Below are 18,747 nucleotides of genomic sequence, written 5' to 3'. Positions count from 1 at the left end.
AGCGAGAAGATTTCAATAACTGGGAAATTAGCGATCTTAATTCATTAGCGTTAAATTTTTGGCACCAATTCTTGGGCGAGGAATGTTTTTTCTTTGCATGCGTAAGCAAAAATTAGGTAAGTACTGTCCAACCACGGATTGTATGGAATTTTTTTAACGTCCAGATAAGACGAATCTATCTGAATGAGGGGGAAAAGTAAAAATTTGATGCGCGTATTCCGCTTATTTGAATGAGACTCTGCTTCTGCAAAAGCTGACATGGCTTAAAAATAATAGATTCGTCCATTTCCGGCTGTAAACCGGATGTTTCTCTTTCCATACAATCCGTGGTCAGACAGTACATATTTGCATGGGGTTACCATAAAATAACAGGCTTACGAAAATAAAATTACGCATGCAAACATTTTACGAATGCGCCATTTTCATAACTATCGAAATTTTCCTACAAGGAAGAATCAATGAGAAAAATTGGAAATCTTTTCAAAAGTGTTGCTCATTTTAATTACACACTTGTACAGTGTGAAGGAAAATTTTTCTTCTGAAATTCAGAAAATAATTCAGAAAAAAAGAAAATTTTTCTTCAGAGTTTTTCTTCAGAAATTTCTTTAAAATTTCAGTATTACGTTTTTATGTATAACAAAAATCAGCAAAAAAAAGTGGGGCTTTCCTTAATGATGATTCAATATAATGAAAAAAATAACTAAATAAAATAGAACTTTTAATGTACTATAACCATTACTTAGCTTTTATTTAATTCGTTTAAATTTATACTCCTTTATACTCGGGTCTTTGTTCCCAAAACGATCGTTGAAACCACACGAAATCGATTTCAGCTCAGCGTGAATGTTTTAAAAGACGATCGTTTGACGTAGTTCCCCAATTGCAGCCCTTCAGGCGTAATAACTCCAAATTATTATCGCCAACGCCCATGTGAGACAAAAATTCCGAAATGACCTTCAAGCTAATGCTCAGCCCCAAAATACTACAGAAGTTTCGTGTTCTCCAATGGGAGCTAAAAAAAATCTTGATTAGGTTAAAAAATGAAAACACAGTCTTACACCACTTACTTGTGAGTACTTAATATTCTGAAAATGTAACATTTCATTGAACGTTAACAGAATGTTGAACTTATTAATTAACCTTAGCAGAGTCGTAATTTTGGTGAATTAGGACGCTAAGTTTTACACATTTCTAAATGTTTTGGCCGTTCAGACCTTTATGGAGTTAGCACCGTTTATGATTGGTGTAATCAATTATTAAATTTCGTAACTGGTGACCATAAAGCAAAGTTAGAAGCGATAACGTAGATATTATTGAGTTATTTTTGTCTTCTCTATGTTATGTAGCTTATTAACCTAATTTTAAACCACTGTTTGGGACTGAACAGAAGTTTAACAAGTAATAACCATGGGCTAGAAACAATAGCGTTTACTAAATTACGGTAATTTAATCGGAATAATTTCTCAATGTTTTTAGCAACTGGAACATTGAAAATATTTCAATTTTTGTATTAGTTACCATTTTGTAGAACCAAAAGTCTGTCTACAAACGAAGAGTGCGCGGAAGAAAAGCGAAATGTTTTTATTATTATTGCTATTTATTCTTCTTTTCGTTCGCGTTGAATTCAATATGGCAACTGTAGCCATATTTAAAATCGAAAATGTATTGCAGTAATTTAAGTTTCTGCAATTTCGATTTTATCTAGTGTAAGTTCGGACCTCAAGGGTGGCCTTCGTCCCCTCCCCCCTCTTGGATCCGCAACTGGATAACACCATCTTCTTCATAACTTTTCTCAACTTTTTGTTTTATGGAGTTAATCAATTTGGGAAAAGAGGCATCCATATCATATTCCAGATAAATAAAACAATATCACGACAAACATTTTACTACAACAAAATTGTCCGTACTTCAAACTTAACCAATTGTTTTCATTAGATTGTTTCTAATAGTTACTTAAAAATACATCTAATAGTTACATAAATTACTTAAAAATTTAATTTCCCCCACTCCCACCCCCCTCAACAGAAACACTAGATGTTTTTCAGTTATGTCCGTTAAAAATAAAACAATATCACGACATATATTTCACTACATCATAATTCTTTGTTCCAAACTTAAACCAACTGTACTTAATGTAAAACTTTAAAACTATAGCATTTACTCGTGCAAATCAATTAGCTAATTACGCACATAATTGAAGCAGAATAATTTGCCCCTTAGTGTTAAATTGATTTTCAGCGCTATTACAGATAATTTTGATCAAACTGATTGCGAAACACATTGCTTTGACATCAAGCATCGATCTAGTGATACTACTATTAATCATCCAATGTTCGTTAGCAATGTTAATAACTAACTAGTTTTTCATTTTAAAATCCTTAAATCGTTTCTGAGTTTTAAATCGTACATTTAGTATTACCACAGAAATGAATTGAAGGATACTTTGTTGCGAACAGCATAAGTCTTTTTATTATCAAACTAGAAAATCGCCCGCCACACACTTTGAAAATTGCTTCTACATTTGAACGAAGCAATTGCCTGTGTGGTGATATTTTGATAGTTGAAATTTTAACCCTAAGTCCAGTAGATAGCGTTCATTGATGACCATTTTTTGTTTCTGCACTCTCCTAAAATGACATTCTTACCAGTAAAACAGTTACGTGACCGGATCCAGTTCAGCCTTGTCAAAATAAAACATTTTCCTGCATGCAAAACATTACCAAAAAATATTATCAAATTATCATGCTATGACGCGAGTTTCATTATTGATGAAGTCAGCGTTATTCGATCAATGAATTGCTACTGTACATATATATGAGATAAAATACCTATAGAAATACAGTGAAACTCTTGTCCGTAGCATATTAATATTTAACGGCAAAGTAGATCAATGTGGCATCTTTCTCTTTCTGTTTAGACCAGGGGTTCTCAAACTGGGTGCGACGACACCCTGAGGTGCCGTAGGAATAGACGGTGGGTACCGCGTAGTGTCTATAACATCAATATATGTGTATGTAACAGAGATAGAGTAGAGTGCCTAATGTGTGCTTCAATCGGAAAAATTTGGGAATTCCTGCTCTAGAAAATTTTTTCGTAAAATTTTCATCAGCAAATAGCATTGGCTTATCATTTAATGGCATTTTATACCACAATGTGATTAATTGCTCATTATTATCCATTAAGAACTTGATTTCTTGGTTTTGATGATCAGCTGTACCCATTGTCGCTCAGCAATGTTTATAATTTTTTTTTTTTTTGAAATAATAACATAAAATGAACATAGGAACCAGGCAAATGGCCCAACGGACAACACCTGATCATTTCATACAAAATGCCTTCTTCAGAAAAATTAATATGGATGAAAGAGGGGGATTTATTTAATACATTATTCAGACCTAAGATAACAAATAAAACTGTATTAAAATTTAAAAAGAAATTTTTCATTTAGCTGTGTACAAGAAAAAAATAAGCTAAAAGAATAATTCTGACTACAATGTAATGTTTCCCACTTCATACTGGCCTCAAATTTCTCCTCCAGAATTTAAAATAGCTACAAAAATATTTATACTATAATATAAATATTTTTGCTCTTTGAAGTTGAGTGGCTGCGTTTGAAACTACACCCCCCCCCCCCTTTTTCTCAGCCAATTGTTGAAGTTACACACAGGGTCACCACCAACTTAAATGCTTGAGAGGGCGGAAATTCTCAATTTACCGAATGGAACTCCAAATTTCGCCAAATGATGATAGTTTTACCTAGTGGAACTCCAAATGTTGCCGAATGGAGATAATTTTGCCTAATCCTCAGTCCCCGTAACCTCACGTGACCTACCATCGGAGCACTCCTGATTACACATTAGCTTGAAAAATTGGCTGAAATAAAAGTTAGCTGAATGAATGTGACTTCAACGAAGTCACCGTGCCTGAAAGAGATTCAAATGAAGTGGGGTGGCCCTAGGTACATGATAACCATAGTTACAAGTACCCCCTATATTTTCTAATTATCCAAAAAACGCACATGTCTTCCTTTGAGAAGTAAAATCTAACTAAAGAAATGATATAATGACTTCAACACAGAAAAAAAATCTACTAGATCATAAAAATAACAAGTTATCATATTGTAAAAATAAGTCATTGCGATAAAAGAAATCCAGCCATTGTATATGTTCTGAAAACCATTAATACAAGTTATTCTTACCCTTACATAACGTTCCATTAACTTGTCAAATGCTCGGAAAATATTGCTAATATGGCAAAAGTAATTACACTGCGTTGTTGAGGTGTGATTAGCATTATTTTCAAATGGCCGATTTCTTTGTAATGGTCTTCCAGTAAATATTGGTCTTTCACATTTGATATTTTCTAATCATGTTAAATCAGTTCGCGTTATTATTAAGAAATGAATTCGTTGATAGAAGTATTTTTGAATATAAAAGAGAACTTTTAAAAAAAGTTTGTACAATTTTTAAATTCTTTTGAAGAATAGGATTCAAAATCTTTCTGAAAGAAAGAAAAAATCATCGTTCCTTCATTGTTCTTTTTACTTCCTTTTACAAAACGAGCTGATGTGTGCATCACATGACTTCCTTTTACTCCAATTTAATGTCATTTCCCCATTATTCGCTATTTTAATGTGATTCAATATTTATTCTCTAAATATCACCAACAATGGCCAAATTGAAACCAAAAAAAAAAAAAACTCCGCCAAATTTGTCGCCAAGTTGGCGACAAAACTTGGCGACCAAAAGACTGGCGATATATCGCCAAGTGTCCGACAAATTATAACGCCACTTGAGTTTACATCGAAATTAACAATGATTTCCCCCCAAAAAGGTGCAAAAGACCCCCTTAGGAACATCCGAAAGCAACCAAAAGGGGAGGTGCACAACTAGACCCCACTACGAGTCTATGTACCAAATTTCAACTTTCTAGGACATACCATTTTTGAGTTATGCGAGATACATACGCACATACGCACATACGCACATACACACATACGCACATACATACAGACGTCACGAGAAAAGTCGTTGTAATTACCTCGGTGATGGTCAAAATGGATATTTCGCGTGTCTATACATTCTTAGGCACTTTTCCGCATGTGGTCGAATCGAAAAAAAAACTCAACATTCATTTGGGGGTGAGCAAAATGGAAATTAAGGGCGATTTTTGAGTGAAAATTTTTTCGCGAATACAATACTTCCTTTTTTGTAAAAGGAAGTAAAAAAAAAGGTGGAAGTTCTTCACTTTTTTTTGTGACACAAAGTGAAAAATAAAATATTTTTCTAATGAAATATCTTTTATCTGATTATCAAAAATATTTTTGATCAAATGAATGACTAACCAAAATAATGAATGAATAAATAAATAGATAATGAAACAATGAACTAATACGTAAGTAAATTCATTAATTTAAAATAAATTCTTATTCTAATTAAATAAATTCTTATTAGTTCAAAATAAATTTATTATTTTGATTAATACGCATATGAGGATTTATAAACGAGTTAATAAAGTAGTGAATGAATAAGAATACAGGTGAATGAATAAAGAAATAAGTGAATTTTTAAATGAAGGGATGCGAATAAATTAATTAGTCAATCAATACACAAGTGATTTAATAAATAATTGAATAAGTAAACGAAATGAACTATTTCACTTTGCCTGCATGCACATGACTAATTGTACAAAACATTTAAAATAAAAATAAACTTAATATTGATAAATAAATACTTTATTAAATATCAGTAGGTCTCGATTAATATTAAAAATGTTAATAACAGGAACTTTATCACTTTATAATAACAACACTAGTTTTTGACTTGCAACAAAATACAGTAACCCCCCCCCCCTAACGGACACCCCATTTTATGCGGACATTTTTTTATTCCCCGATTCCAAGGCAAAAAACATTATTAAACCCCTGTCCTGCGGACACCCCTCTATTATGGACAAAAAAAATTTGTCCCGATAGTGTCCGCATTAGAGGAGTTTTACTGTATTACAATAAGAGTATCAATTTTTGAAAACTGCTTGTATTATCATGTGCTTTGATATTCAGAGATAACTTTTCTCCTGACTGGAATAGCCTACATGTGTTACAACACAATTTAGTTAACATATTACCAGATAGATGATATTTAAAACAGGGTAAATATTTGACCATTTCACTTTGCCCACATTTCTCTACTAGTGATTTAAAGATTTAAAGCATGTTTTAAAGCTGAAATGGTGTTATAGTTTATAATGAGTTCAAAGTTTCAAACGAAAAAAGAAAAAATAATTTGCTCGGAGACATAAAAGAGTTAGATGGTTAAATTTTTGAAATACCGAATTCAGAAGTGGTCAATAAATGTTAGGAAAAATTAAGAATGCATTAAAAACAACAAAAGGTTATGGAAAAGATTTCTTGAGAAACGTGTAACACTATTTGCTCCCTTTTCACTGAAAATATATTTAATGTTTTTTGAGTTAGTTTTTTAAACTTTTACACCTTTATTTGACACTTTTATTTTGTTTAACGGGGATGAGCTTTGATTTTACGCGGATGCGGCAATGCAAACAGAAAAGGTTTTCCCCTATTTCAAAATCGAAACTCCTAAAGATTACATTTTACACTTAATAAACTGCATTGTGGCGGGTTAATAATATATCTTGTGCACTGGAGACATTTTATGCGATTGATTCCAGAGATCTTTCCAAAAGCTAACTTATTAAACTCACACAGTTCAGAACTCACAGAAAGGAGAGCTTTTAGAAGTAACAAAGGAAGAAAAAACTAACAAGGATATCGAAATTGATGACACACAACCAAAAACGTTCACATTGAAAATTTTGAGGCATTTCTTGACAATAGAAATGATCTTTCTGATTTGTTAGTGAAGGAAGATTCTATCATGGAATTGACGCAAGGGATCATAGATGCGTTAATGCTCTGCAAAGAACTGCAGAGAAAAATTCTTTATGAATGCTCAAAAGACTGTCATAGCCAGCTCCTTTATATAAACACTAAATTAATTTATGTTTTCTTTATTTATGCATGTTGTACATAGAAATCAATATAAGAACACATTAAACTTATTGTACAACTAGTCATCACTAGAATGAAGTTTTTTTTTTTTTTCATCTATGGAACCTAACCAGTATTTTAACACTAACATTAAATCTTAATTCACGCGGCATTTCTGTGAAACGAAACGCTGCGTAAAACGAGTGCGTACTGTATAACCTTTAACGCGCGTAAGTACACACAAATACCCATTTTTTGAAAAATCAATTTTTACAGAAAACTTAAATTTTATTTGTTTTTATCACTTTATTCTTCCCAAAGTTTGCACAAAATTTTTAAGTATTTAAAATAAGTTAAGTACAAAAATTATTACGTAGGTATCTACTTAATAATTTTATGTCCAGAAAACTTCAATGAATTCATGTATTCTAAGAATGAAAAATTTAAAAAATATATAAATAAAAACAATTTAGATCCAAACACGGATTCATTATGAACCTTCTTGGTTAAATGTTAACGTAAAATCTATTTTAAACTTTTCTATTATTCCACTTTTGACAGCTATTTTCAAAAGCTTTTCCGAAACTTTCAAAACTTTTTATTCACTCATGTTTTGCTCAAAATTTATACTCTCAACACTTTTATTAATTTGATAAGAACTACCCATTTTACGATGTAAACGAGCTGATGTGTGCATCACATGACTTCCTTTTACTCCAATTTAATGTCATTTCCCCATTATTCGCTATTTTAATGTGATTCAATATTTATTCTCTAAATATCACCAACAATGGCCAAATTGAAACCAAAAAAAAAAAACTCCGCCAAATTTGTCGCCAAGTTGGCGACAAAACTTGGCGACCAAAAGACTGGCGATATATCGCCAAGTGTCCGACAAATTATAACGCCACTTGAGTTTACATCGAAATTAACAATGATTTCCCCCCAAAAAGGTGCAAAAGACCCCCTTAGGAACATCCGAAAGCAACCAAAAGGGGAGGTGCACAACTAGACCCCACTACGAGTCTATGTACCAAATTTCAACTTTCTAGGACATACCATTTTTGAGTTATGCGAGATACATACGCACATACGCACATACGCACATACACACATACGCACATACATACAGACGTCACGAGAAAAGTCGTTGTAATTACCTCGGTGATGGTCAAAATGGATATTTCGCGTGTCTATACATTCTTAGGCACTTTTCCGCATGTGGTCGAATCGAAAAAAAAACTCAACATTCATTTGGGGGTGAGCAAAATGGAAATTAAGGGCGATTTTTGAGTGAAAATTTTTTCGCGAATACAATACTTCCTTTTTTGTAAAAGGAAGTAAAAAGGAAGTATTGTATTTGCGAAAATAATTTCACTCAAATATCGGCGTTAATTTCCATTCTGTTCACCCCCGAATGAATGTTGAGTTTTTTTTTCTCGATCCAACCACATGTACATATGTACCTAAGAACGTATAGACACCCGAAATATCCATTTTGACGTTTCACGAATTAATTACAACGAGTTTTCTCGTGACGTCTGTATGTACGTATGTATGTGCGTATGTATGTCGCATAACTCCAGAACGGAATGTCCTAGAAAGTTGAAATTTGGTACGTAGACTCCTAGTGGGGTCTAGTTGTACACCTCCTCTTTTCGTTGCATTCGGGTGTTTCTAAAGGGGTCTTTTGTGACTTTTTGGGTTGAAATCATTGTTAATTTCGATGTAAACTCAAGTAGTGTTATAATTTGTCGGACACCTGACAATACATCGCCAGTCTTTTGGTCGCCAAGTTTTGTCGCTAACTTGGAGACAAGTTTGGCGATTTTTTTTTTTTTTTTAATCTGGTTTTCAATTTGGCCACTGTTGGTGACATTTAGAGAGTAAACTATTGAATCACATTAAAATTGCCAATAATGGGGAAATGACATTGAATTGGAGTAAAAGGAAGTCATATGTGATGCACGCATCAGCTCGTTTCCTAATAAATCCTCGACCACACATGGATAAGTTCCATGGCACTTATCCATGTGTTGTCGAGTCGAAAAAAAACTCAACATTCATTCGGGGTGAGCAAAATGGAAATTAAGGTCGATTTTTGAGTGAAAATGTTTTCGCGAATACAATACTTCCTTTTTTGTAAAAAGAAGTAAAAAATTCGTGAACCGGTGGGTTTTTTTTTTTTTTTTTTTTTTTTGAGCAATCACGATTGCTTATTGTTCTCATTTGACCGTTTTTGATGTTCCGTGCCTTTTTCAGTTTGGACCAGAAGATTCTGCAGCACCACCGCCCTCTGCAGGCGGCGCGGCGCGGCTGCTCCGGTCCTGAGCTATCCGCTTCTCCTGGTCGGAGGCGTCCATGTCCTACACACACGCACGCTCACACACATACATACACGCCTACGTGCATACACACGGGTCTACGCACACACACAAGCCTACACACTTACACACACAACTATGCACACGTAACCGCCCAGGAGGAGAGGCAGGCTTGGGGGGGGGACAGGAGCTGTTTCTGGAAACAATAACTCCAATGAGTAGGGTTCTGTCTCAGTTCGTGATTGCGAAAAACATAATTTGAATTAAAAATTTCATACTTCAAATTAATTTTTTTTTTTTTTTTTTTTTTTTTTTTTTGCAAAAAAACAATAGGGTTTGTTGAAATCGTATGAAAACCATTCTGACCGGTGAACTTTTTATCCTACCTTTTTTTTTTTGCAACAAAAGGAGAAAAAATGACTTGTCGATTATTAAAAACATGTGAAAGAAAAATGTTCTCCGATGAGTGTTTTTATACAGAAAATCTAAAGAATTGAATAAAAAATAAAAACTTTTCTAGACTTCACTTTTCATACTAATAGTGAATACTGCAATCATCTACCTAAATCACCTTCTTGAGGATACAAATGAGGTGGTTTTATTTACCCTTTAGTCTCTAGGGTAAAAGCAAAATTTTAAACGTTAACAAACTCTCATAAATAGAAATTTTCACACCCAATTACTCTCAAAGCTTGCGTTCGACGAACCTCACCGGTTGACCAGTGAGTAACCGGTTGCTAACCGCAGCGTTCTTGAGAGCTACAGGTTAACTGGTTGCTTCCGATGTCGTTTTATGAGCCTCACCGGTTGATCTACCGGTCGACCGCAACTCTAGTTGATTGATCGGTTGATGGAACCACGTTACATTTTTGACCAATTATATGTATTTTTCACCTGCGAGTTATTCGGCTGCGCAAGAAACCGGTGATCAGCCGAAAGCGTTCGATGAAGCATTGGTTCGCGAACAACCGGTTAGTAACCGCTGACGTCATTGCTGTCACGTGATTAACCAACCGGTAGCTACCGGTTGTGCTCGTCGAATGTAAGCAAAGAGAAACAATACACAAAAATGTACGGCTCAGCTCATCCAATAGAAAGGGAAGGATCTAAAGTTGAAACATTGAAACACTGTATCCTTTGCCCCCAACTGATGTTACATGAAGAAAGATGAGCCTCACATTTGCCGACTTTACACGCTGGGATTGAATCATGTAATATATCACATCATGCTTCAGAGTCTACCGTACCTATTACTATTTGTAGTTTAACTTATTGAATGGAGCCTTGAAGACAGCTCCGTTGTTTTTACCTAGACCAGCAATCCCTGATCCAGCACCCTTAGAAGTATCGATTCACTCGGAGGACGTTGTGACCATTACATATTTAACGTTCCCCAGTCACCATTAACGAACCAGGAGAATCCTCGACCGGCTGGCATCGAACCTGGAACCCTAGAACCTCACATGTGATGTAGTTTTACACTCTAGTTGAATCGTGTAATTTAGTTTTAAACTCTGATTGTATCATATAGTAAAATCGCACATTTAATGCATTAACTTCTTCAGTACGTACTTCCACTTGCGCAGTTTCAACTTGGAAAGTAATACACTGCTTCACATTAAGTTCGGCTGCCAAAACAGTTTTTGAAATAAAGAGCCTAAAATTCTTCAAGTAATCGATATCGTTCGAAATTAAAAAGCTATTAAGTGATAAGCTTAACAATTATGCACTCACTTTGAGAGCGTAATGCCTTTTTAATGAGAGTCAAACCCCACAAAAAATAATTAGCTTTATGTACGTAATAAAAAAAATATAAGTAATTTAAGAAAAGTTAGGGCAAAAAATATTCATTGCCCAACTGCGCCATGATCGATTCAAAATAATTTGAAACCACTGTTGGCATCTGTTCAAAATTTCTTGTATTCAAGGTAAAAACGCATGGGGATTTATACCAGGGTTATAAAGTCGGAGTCGGGAGGCAAAGGTTTAAGAGACAGCTTTCCATTATTTTCCCCCTAAGTCCTTAATCTGCTAACGTTTGCGGATCAGAGTTGAACTGATTTTTTGGTAAAGGAGTCGGAGTTGAAGATTCTACGACACCGGATTCGGAATCAGAGTTAGTCAACTTCCCCATGACTCTAGAGCCCTGCTTCAAACAATTCAAATATCAGTTAATTTTTCAAAAGACTCTCTTTGAAGTCAAATGAAACATTTTTATACATTCATTCATATTAGCACTACTAACCGGAAAGTTCGAATGTATGGAATAACGAGGGTCATTGTCCAAATATACCTCCACCATTCCCCCCTATAAAGTTAAGATAGGCGAACACCCAAAATATTTTTCCCCACTGTTCATTGCACCTTTTTAATATTTTATACAATTATTAAATATGGCATAAATAACGCATTTTGGCTGCTTATTTGTTTGAAAAAAAATTTTTTTTTTTAAATAAAAAAGCCATACTTTTAGCAAAAAACTGACATTTCCTTAAAACTTCCAGTGCACTGACTTTTTCATAATTTTTAAAACTTTTTCGTCTATCTCTTCGCTAGATACCAGAGAGTGATATGACCATTCAATTTGAAAATAATTAACTAAAAACAGGTTTTATGGTTAAATGTTTGAAAAATTCCACCGAAAACCATGCTTTCCCCCACCCCTAAGTTTAATTGATCGTTATTTTAAAAAAAGAAAAAAAAACATATTGCATGTACATTAACTTTTTGAAGTTTATATCACAGTAATATGTTCAATTACCATTTTTGCAACGTTCCCTTTAGAGTAAATACTTATTTCGCTAAAGATGTTGGCGTAAATAAAAACTCCGAAAACAAGGTTATGAGAAAATCAAGAAAGAAAAAAGTAAATTTCATTTATAGTAAGCAGCAGATTTGAGTTTCACAAATTTCTTCTAGTTTTCTCAATAATTCTCCAATTTGAAAAATAATTTTGAATTCAAAAAGAAGAACACTAGGATCACTAAATTTCTCAAAATCTCAAAATCGATTTTTTTCGAAAATTAAGGTGTTCGCCTATCTTAATTTTTTTAAAGGCTGCGAAATAAATATATTTGAGAACATTAAAATTTAAGATTAAAATATTAATGGATATTGATTTTATTGATTCTTTTATTTAAACTATTATCAATGGTATTTACGAGTGAATTTACCAGTCCATTCAACTACTGATGCTACTATAATATTACAAATGAAAATTTCTTATGAATTGTAATACAATATTCTGAGTTTTTGTGTTTAAAATCATATTATAGCACTCTGAGATATTTCCAAAACCAGGATGACTTATTACGGCTCGTCAAAAACAACAAAGGAGCCTTCCGATATTTTTCTAGATTAAATGTGAAATTTTGATTAACTTTTACATTCTATCACTTCATTTTTTTTTTTTTTTTTTTTTTACATTTAACGTTTTATTAAATGTTGCTTTTTTATTTTCAATGCATCAACTAATTTTTTAATGATATGTGCTTTATTAGTGTAACTATTTCTAAGCATTGTCGTTTAAAAATTGTTCTCATATGTGTTGTGCACTATGTACGAATATATATCAACTTTTACTTAAAATAATAATATAATACCCCTATATAGACGATCTGTATGCGGCTTTCTCAGTTTCACTTACCCTACGCAATGTCCCACAGTGTTGACAGCGGGACAACTTAAGAGCCTTTCGAAATTTAATTTTTTTAACGAAATATAATAAGGAAAAATTATGAAAAACAGCAAAGGGAGAACTTAAAAGATCTATAATCAATAATTGCAATTGAAATTTCTTTTAAACTAAAACTAAAGAAAGCGTAACAAAGGAAATCAGCGCCGTCCCACTCTGTCCTGCTTCACTGCTCGGACAGATCAATGGCGTCGAACAAATAGTAAGCGTAGTCCTGCCCCCAAACGGGTTAAACTTTCCATCATTGCCCCCAATGTGCCCATTTTACCCCAATGATGTAGCCTGCAGCAGAAATGATGAAGTGCTATCAAATTTACAGATCACAGATGACTAGAACAAATACCATTAAAAATAAAATTCACAAATCAGCCTCTACAAATTAAAATCAGTTCAAAATTAAAAACAAAATTTATATGTCAGACATGACAAGTTAAAACCAAATATTTGTTTATGTCTCATATTTTCCTAATGCAATTCGATAACTCACTGTAATGCTGCTTTTCAAGTGAAAATATATGGATATCTTCACGAATACATTCAAAAATACTAAAGTAAAAACTTCGAAATCATCTATGGGTTGAACAGATATTCTCATTTTTTTTTATTTTCCATTTGCACGAATGAATGAAAAAACTGAACTATTTCATAAAATGGGATAAAGGCAAGTAACTTTGTAACACCTGAACAACATTGAAATGAAATGTAATTGTCACACTCAGTATTAGTTATGTATGGATGATAGGCGAATGTGGGAAAGTGAAATAGCGAGGCAAAGTGAAATGGTGAAATATTTACTCCGCTTTTAGCACTACCTATCTGCTAATGCTTTAACTATGTTGAAACACATGTAGTCTGTTCAATCAAAAAAACATTACCTCTAAAAATCAAAGAATATGATAATAACAAGTAATTTTCAAAAATTGATACTCATATTGTAATATTTTGTAGTTAATTAAAAATTATTTTTGTTATTATAAAATGATGAAGATTTTATTATAAGCATTTTAAATATTAATTGAGATCTACTAATATTCTGTGTAGTAGTTATTTGTTTAATATTAAGCTTATCTGTGTTTCAAATAATTTGTACATTTATTCAAGTGCATGCGGGGCAAAGTGGATAGGGCAAAGTGAAATAGCTCATTTGGTTTACTTATTCAATACTTTATCAAATCACTTGTGTATTTATTTATTAATTATTTCATTCAATAAACTCCTTATTTATTAAATCATTCGCTTATTTTCTAATTCATTCACTATTTTGTTCACTCATTTATTATTTCTCGTACATTAATCAATTTTTATTTGCTTATATTTTCCTTTCCTTTATATTTATTCATTTATTCCTTTATTTACTCATTCATTTGTTCAAAAATATCTTTAATTATAGAATTAAAAATATTTCATTCGGAAAAAAATTTAATTTTTCACTTTGCCCCAAGGGAAAAAGTGAATATTTTCGTTCTTTTTTGGAGGTATAAAGTTACTGCCAAAAATAAAAAATAATGTTTCAGTGCAAGTTTTAATAAAGAATATATTGTTCCTTCTTTATGAACCGTAAATTTTAAAACAATATTCCATTTTTTTCATATTGGAAAAAGTAAGTGATCGTAACCATTTCACTTTGCCCCACATTCCCCTACTATACTAGCTTTAACAACGAAACCAAATTATTTTAGAATGCAGCATGGAAAGATTTAAAGGGAGATAGTTCCCTAAAACCTTTAAAACGTTAATTTTTAATTTTATATATTAGATAAATTTTATATAAGAGCTTTCAAGCGACATCGAATTCTTGTTTCTACATAGATTAAAAATAACCCAACTTTCATATCAGTGGGGTAGGAATGTATTAAAATGAATGTACAATTTTACTTTCAAACGCGATTTTCACAAAACGTCAATTTTAAAAACTCAAGTTCCAATTTCTCGAAAACCACTTTACATATTACTTTAAACTTTTCTTTTGAATGTGTTTATATTTAACCTGAAGTGAAATTTTTGCTTGAGGACTCACACTTTTTCCTAAACAGCTGTTTTATGTTCAAACACGGGCCTTTTTTTAAGTGATTATTGGTTAAAATTTAATAAATACTGAAATAAACAGAATTGAATTAAAATATGAGTTCAGTAAACTCTTAGTCCTCTCTTACAATTACTGTGAAGTTGTGTTTCTATCATTAAAGCTTTTCGAGATAAAGGCGTAAAATTTCAGCAATTTAACATTATATACAGAGAACCGACTTTCCTTAAGGAAATAAAAACGAAATATGTAGAAAAACAGCGTACTTAATAGATTAGAGACAAAAAGAGCAATTACCAAAAAAAAAGATATATGGATGGTTAATAGCTTTTTAAACTCCTAGTATCACTAAACGTGTACCCATGTAGTTGGTCTTAAGTTGTGTTCATATGCATGATAACCGTCTTAAGACCAACAAAAACTGCAGAAGTAAAAAAAAAAATAGGAAAAAAAAATTGAAAACTTGCAAGACATTTAAGAACAAAAGTTTCTTTTCTAAGATCTTTGCATTTTTCACATTTTAATTTATTTGAACAATTTATATCGTTAAAGATTTGGACAGAATTAGTATTACTATTCTTACAAGTGAAATATAAATTGTGAACATTTAAAAGCTTTTTTAAGCTACAAGACTGGATGCTCTAAAAATTTTAGAACATAAACCTCAAAGTGAATTTTCATGTTTTAATGTACATATTAAAGCAAATATTTGCGAAAAAATGGTGAAAGTGTTTTGCTTTTATGAAACTAGATGCTTGGAAGATTTCTTGGACACAAGTTTCCTCTGTACACATTTATAAATATATCCAAAGCATAAATATATCAAGGTAACAACATTTTAAAATTTTAGTTTCAACTTGAGAAATTTTTCACAGAACGTCTGTTTACAGTAATCTTAAGAATAATCACATTAGTTAAATTATAAAATTGTAATTTAAAAAGTATGCAATAATGCGACTGTTTACTGTAAAATCAAGTATAATAATAGTAACTAAATCACTATAAACCTGCAATATGCCTTGAATATATCATTCAATATAAGACAATGAAAGTTTTATCAAATTTTACTAGTTTTATGCTATTATAAATATAAATTCTTTGCTTAGTTAATATCAATAGCAAATATAAAATTAAGTTTTGCAAAATCAGCAAAAATTTAACAGGTTCGTAGTAGATTTCACTTCTTCAGAATATTTTCACTGCTACATTTTTCCCAGTTCCAAATTAATATTATACAAAACGCACAAAGGTGAGTTTACTGAACTTAGTATATGTTTTCAAAAGCACTTTAGTAAGTCCTGAAAACGTGATCCTAATCGAGGATGACTACATTTATTACTGTTTTGAAATAATTATAAAAACCATTAAATGGAATTCATTCACTGTTCTAAAGCACTAATGTACTAACACCAATAAGCAAAACTTACCAAACAAGAAAAAGCAAGCTGCATTTTTCACTACTCTAAATAATAATCGTACAATTAGCCTGAATTCTTTTAAACGTGGTATAGCTACAATTTTCACTGTTCCAAGGAATTATACAAAAGGCACAAAGGTGTATTTAATATCCTATAATAGTAGTTTTTATCTCTCTTTTAAACGATTATTAGGCAGAAAAGCACCGCTAAATTATGTTGCTGTTTTATTCGGGAAGATTTCGATAATTGGGAAATTGGCGATCTTTATCCATTGGCGTCCAATTTTCGGCACCAATGCCAGCGCGAGAATTGTTTCTCCTTTGCATACGTAAACAAAGAATGGGAAAAGATCTTTTTGCATAGGATTATCACGAAGCAACATGGTAACCGAAATAAAATTATTCACGCCAAGAATTTGATGACCACGCCAATTTCCCGCGTATCGAAATATCTCCTTTTAATTAGTAGTTTGAGAAAATGTAGATTGAGTGTGCATAGAATACGAATTTCATGTGGACAAAGAGTACGAGCAACTAAAATGGGAGATAAAGAGACACAGCGAGGAACTACAGAAGAATTTTGAACTTTTCTCACATGTACCAAGAAGCAGTTTCAGGTCAAATGAACCATGATTTGTAACAGATGAAATGGTATCCGTTTCTATTTTTAGGTAGTTATGAAAAATGTAGCACAATTGCTCTTCCAAGAATACAACTTGATGATATTTTTCAAGTGAGGTATGCTTTGGTATCTTGGGGATAATCCTTCTGTAAGATAAAACGGAATTTTAAAGATAACTTTTACGTATATTTCAAACCAGTTTGTGAATTGTCCACTTTCACCGATGGCCAGTCCACTAACTCATATGAGACATTTAAAAAATCATAACCAACTGAAATCAACAATAGTAAGTATAAAAACAATCGGAGGTAACAAAAACCAGCAGCATATAAAATGTCGAATCTGCTAGAAGTGTATGTTGGCAGAGCAATTAAATATCAGAAGCGTTTTTGTTAAACTAACAACTAAAGCTGATTTATAAATAAACGTATGATACATTTCCCAAATACGTGAATAAATAAATACAAACAGTTTAATGCGTTGTTTAAATGACCAATGTCTGAATTAATATGATTCCAAGAGGTATCTTGTGGTTAGGGAGATTTCCGCCCACTTGTTTTCTGAAAAATGCACACTGAAGGCACATACACGAACAAAATCCAAAAGGAAGAACAGGTGAGGAAAAAAAGAACATCTCATTGCTCCAAAACATCTTATAGCGCCACTGAACCACCTGTCAGATGCGCGCCAGGTAATTATGCAAAACGTACTGGAAGGTACCACTAGTCCAAGAATCCGACGTTTGATAAACTTTGCCGCTTCCAATCATCCAATGTTGTTCATATCAGTGGCAAATGATAGCAGATCAAAAAAGGGGTACTTACAGTAAGTTTCCTTGGCGAGCTTTGCAACAACTTCTCCCTTGAGCTTACTATTTCCTTTACCCATGTTTATGGAAGATCATCCACCAGGTATCGGCAACCACCTTCGCCAGGATTGGCATTCCTCTGCCAGTCTCGGTTGCAGCGATTGCTAGCTGCTCTTCACAGCGACATCTGCTGGCGACAAAGAAGGATCAATAAATACAGGGAAAGTGGCTTTAGGTTTTGGGGGGAATGGCGGTTACTTAACGCCGTGAAACCTCTCCGATTCGAATGATAGATTTTTCATATATTGATTCGAAATATTACTGGAAGGAGAACTTATTTGCAAACACTTATCTGTGACTAAAAGATCTCCCCATCAAATATCAATTTTTTGACGTTTAATCCACTAGAAACTGACAAAATCAATGTTTGCCTCAAATTTGGAAGGATATTAAAAGTTTTTTTAAATGCATATCGATGTCGCAAAGCATGGCATTAGTGTGCAGCAACGAAATGCTCAGCCAATGTTTTTCCGATTTTACAGAGACGGAAAATACATTGCACACAAACGGTAAAAGAAAAAAAAGAACGTGAAGGTAGCACAATAACTATTTCGATTTCTAAAATTTTTAAAATCTTACTACGTCATCTCTCTCGAATTAGCTTAAATGCAAAGTAGTCAACAGATATTTAAACATACAACAGATCGATTTCAAAGAAATTTTTTGCCGACTACGACTGTGGTGCCCATTCCTCTCAAAGCGATGGCGCACCCCCTCAAATGCTACAGATCACACCTCTCGCAAGAACGAAACCGCCTTAAAAAGAGAAAAATACCCAAAAACTACGAAT

General features: G+C 32.8%; 1 protein-coding gene across 1 annotated transcript in view; it reads right to left on the bottom strand.

The window, feature by feature from the left end:
• Window positions 1-18,020, bottom strand: part of LOC129228090 (frequenin-1-like) — a 353,126-nt gene extending 335,106 nt beyond the window's left edge. Inside the window, exon 1 of the mRNA XM_054862729.1 lies at window positions 17,914-18,020. Coding sequence (XP_054718704.1) covers window positions 17,914-17,977 — 64 coding nt within the window. The 5' untranslated portion in view covers window positions 17,978-18,020. The remainder of the gene's footprint in view (window positions 1-17,913) is intronic.
• Between the last annotated feature and the right edge of the window lie 727 nt (window positions 18,021-18,747).

The sequence above is a fragment of the Uloborus diversus genome, chromosome 8, assembly GCF_026930045.1.
Source record: "Uloborus diversus isolate 005 chromosome 8, Udiv.v.3.1, whole genome shotgun sequence".
Lineage (NCBI taxonomy): Eukaryota > Metazoa > Arthropoda > Arachnida > Araneae > Uloboridae > Uloborus > Uloborus diversus.
Note: the sequence above shows the minus strand (reverse complement) of the source record. Positions and strands in the feature narration are given on the sequence as shown.